The sequence below is a fragment of the Trichechus manatus genome, unplaced genomic scaffold (assembly GCF_000243295.1).
Source record: "Trichechus manatus latirostris isolate Lorelei unplaced genomic scaffold, TriManLat1.0 scaffold00062, whole genome shotgun sequence".
Classification (NCBI taxonomy): Eukaryota; Metazoa; Chordata; class Mammalia; order Sirenia; family Trichechidae; genus Trichechus; species Trichechus manatus.
This window is the reverse complement of record NW_004443998.1, coordinates 9052027-9054668: the sequence shown is the minus strand read 5'-3', so window position 1 is coordinate 9054668 and position 2642 is coordinate 9052027. Positions and strand designations below refer to the sequence as shown.

The window sequence follows — 2642 nt, the reverse complement described above, 5'->3', positions numbered from 1 at the left end:
AGGTCACCAGGCCTTTCTTCCTATTTGCTTCTGGGTGGACTCAAACAGCCAACCTTTCGGTTAGCAGCAGAGCACATTAACTGTTTACACCGCCCAGGGACTTCTTGCTTAAGGAGAAAATAGGCTTAATTAAACAAGCCTAATTTAGATTCTATAATAGAAAGGCAAAGTCTTCCAACCCACCTGCCTGCAGAGGAAGCCTCCAGCACTTGGCTGTAACAGATGAGTAGTGGTGACGTCTAGGTCATTCTGAAGCCTGCAGAACGGGAGAAACCATCAGCTTTCAGCCAGAGGCAATGACTGCCTGCAGAACCTGCAGTCTCCCCACCCTCGACCCCCAACACAAAGCGGCAGTAATATGGGCTCTCCCAGACACGGCCCCTCACAGGGCCTTGCATGCTCCCATCTCTCCCTGAGAAGGTTTTTAGGACTGGGGCTGCAGCAGTGATGGGAAAATTATGGATGCAGTCGGGGGATGTGAGTGATAAGTGGTGAGGGAGAAGGGAGAAGACACAGACGTCTCCTAAGTTAGAATTCCTTTGTGTGCTCTAGGTGATGCAGAAGCTGTCTGCACTGTGTGGCAAGAGATTTGGCTTAGAGTGGTGACATATGACCACACTAGAAAGTGCCGGCCCCAGGCGGGGCTGAACAGGCTGTTCAAATGGAAAACACTAGCTTTGGAGTTGAGCCCATTTCTTGGAGGCAGGAGGGGAGCCCCCACTGTGACATCAGGGGCTTGATGTTGGGGTTCTCCCCTTGGCAGTGTCAGGTCTAGGTGGAGTGTGGCTCCTGCTGTCACCCGATTGAGGTGCTGAGAACCAGCATGGCACTGAGAACTAGCATGGCACTGAGGACCAGCATGGCACTGAGGACCAGCATGGCGCTGAGGACCAGCATGGTGCTGAGGACCAGCATGGCGCTGAGGACCAGCATGTGCGCTGAGGACCAGCATGGCGCTGAGGACCAGCATGAAGCTGAGGACCAGCATGGCACTGAGGACCAGCATGGCACAGAGGACCAGCATGGTGCTGAGGACCAGCAAGTGTGCTGAGAACCAGCATGGTGCTGAGGACCAGCATGTGTGCTGAGAACCAGCATGGTGCTGAGGACCAGCATGTGTGCTGAGGACCAGCATGGCACTGAGGACCAGCATGGCGCTGAGGACCAGCATGAAGCTGAGAACCAGCATGGCACTGAGGACCAGCATGGCGCTGAGGACCAGCATGGCACTGAGGACCAGCATGGCACTGAGGACCAGCAGGTGTGCTGTACCTCTTCTTGAACAGACTGGAGGCCATCCCTTCTGTGAACAAGACCTAAAGACTTGGGTCAATTGTGGTGAGTGCCTTGGTTGCATCAGATATAACTCAGAGCAGTGCTTCACAAAGCATGGTGGGATTTTAGGTGATGTAGATATGAGCATTTTTAAGTTTTAAGGGTGATATGTTAATATGTATTAGGGAAAATATTACTTTAATGCACCAGATACACGATGTAAAGGATATTAAAGTTTAGGAAGAGACTGAGATTTAAATATGTGTTGATTTCAAGAAAATCTTTAAGCAAATAATAATATACATTATAAAAATGGGATGGTGGTGTGCAGAAAATACCTTTCAGGAACACTGCTGTAGGACTTGTAATTCTCTTTTAGGAGCCCACCATTTCCCTTTTTGACCCGTAAAAGCTTTCCTCTTCTTCAGGTACCTGAAGAAAAGCCACTTCTTTCATGAAGCCTTCCCTGACCACCCTACCTGGTGGGGGCTCTGCCTCCCCTGGAATTCACTAAGACTTGTTGTCTTTATACCTCACTGGGTGCGTGCCAGGAACCACCTGGTACTTGCCCGATATCTCTATTCACATCTTTTGTTTCTCCCTTGGACTGGAGCCTGCAGGAGGTCAGGGCCATATCTTCTTATTTGTACCCCCCACAGTGCCAAGCACAGGGTTGTTCACGTCATAGAGACTAAATATTTGTGAATAATGATAATAAGTATATATTTATGCAGATTGTTCAAATAAGCTTTGGTGTCATCTACCAATACTTAAACCACAAGAAGAAGGATCCTACTACTGTATTAGTGAAGCAGATTCAAACTTGCCTGATGAAGTCCACTTCCCCATTAACGTCACCATATCAACTATAGAAAGGGGCATATTGACAGAAGACAGTCTATTAGAAAAAATTTGTACGTGTTTCTAATGTGGGATAAAAATATTTTCCCAACACAAGAGTACATTGTATATGTGATCCCAGACCTTATAGGAAATATGTGAGCAAACATTTGTAGAATTTACCTTTCAAATGTCCTGGAGAAGAGGAGGCTGTAAAGAAACAGGATGACACCGTGGCTTCCTTCTCCTTTGAACTAATTGGAAGACAAAAGAAAAGCATGTTTGCCTACAAGCAATGCAGATATATATATCTGTGGCTACGAATTCAAGGATTCATATATATATATACACATATAAACTAGCCCTGATGGTGCAAATGGTTAAGCATTTGGCTGTTAATTGAAAGGTAAGTGGTTCGATGGAAGACAGACCTGGTGATCTGCTCCCATAAAGATTACAACCTAGGAAGCCCTATGGGGCAGTTCTACTCGGTCGCATTGGGGTCACTATGAGTTGAAATTGACTCA

General features: G+C 47.1%; 1 protein-coding gene across 1 annotated transcript in view; it reads right to left on the bottom strand.

The window, feature by feature from the left end:
- Positions 1 to 2642, bottom strand: part of MINDY4B (MINDY family member 4B) — a 24093-nt gene that overhangs the window by 13142 nt on the left and 8309 nt on the right. The window contains exons 4-5 of the mRNA XM_023733847.1: positions 2299 to 2369; positions 184 to 256 (exon numbers count right to left, since the gene is read on the bottom strand). Coding sequence (XP_023589615.1) covers positions 184 to 256; positions 2299 to 2369 — 144 coding nt within the window. The remainder of the gene's footprint in view (positions 1 to 183; positions 257 to 2298; positions 2370 to 2642) is intronic.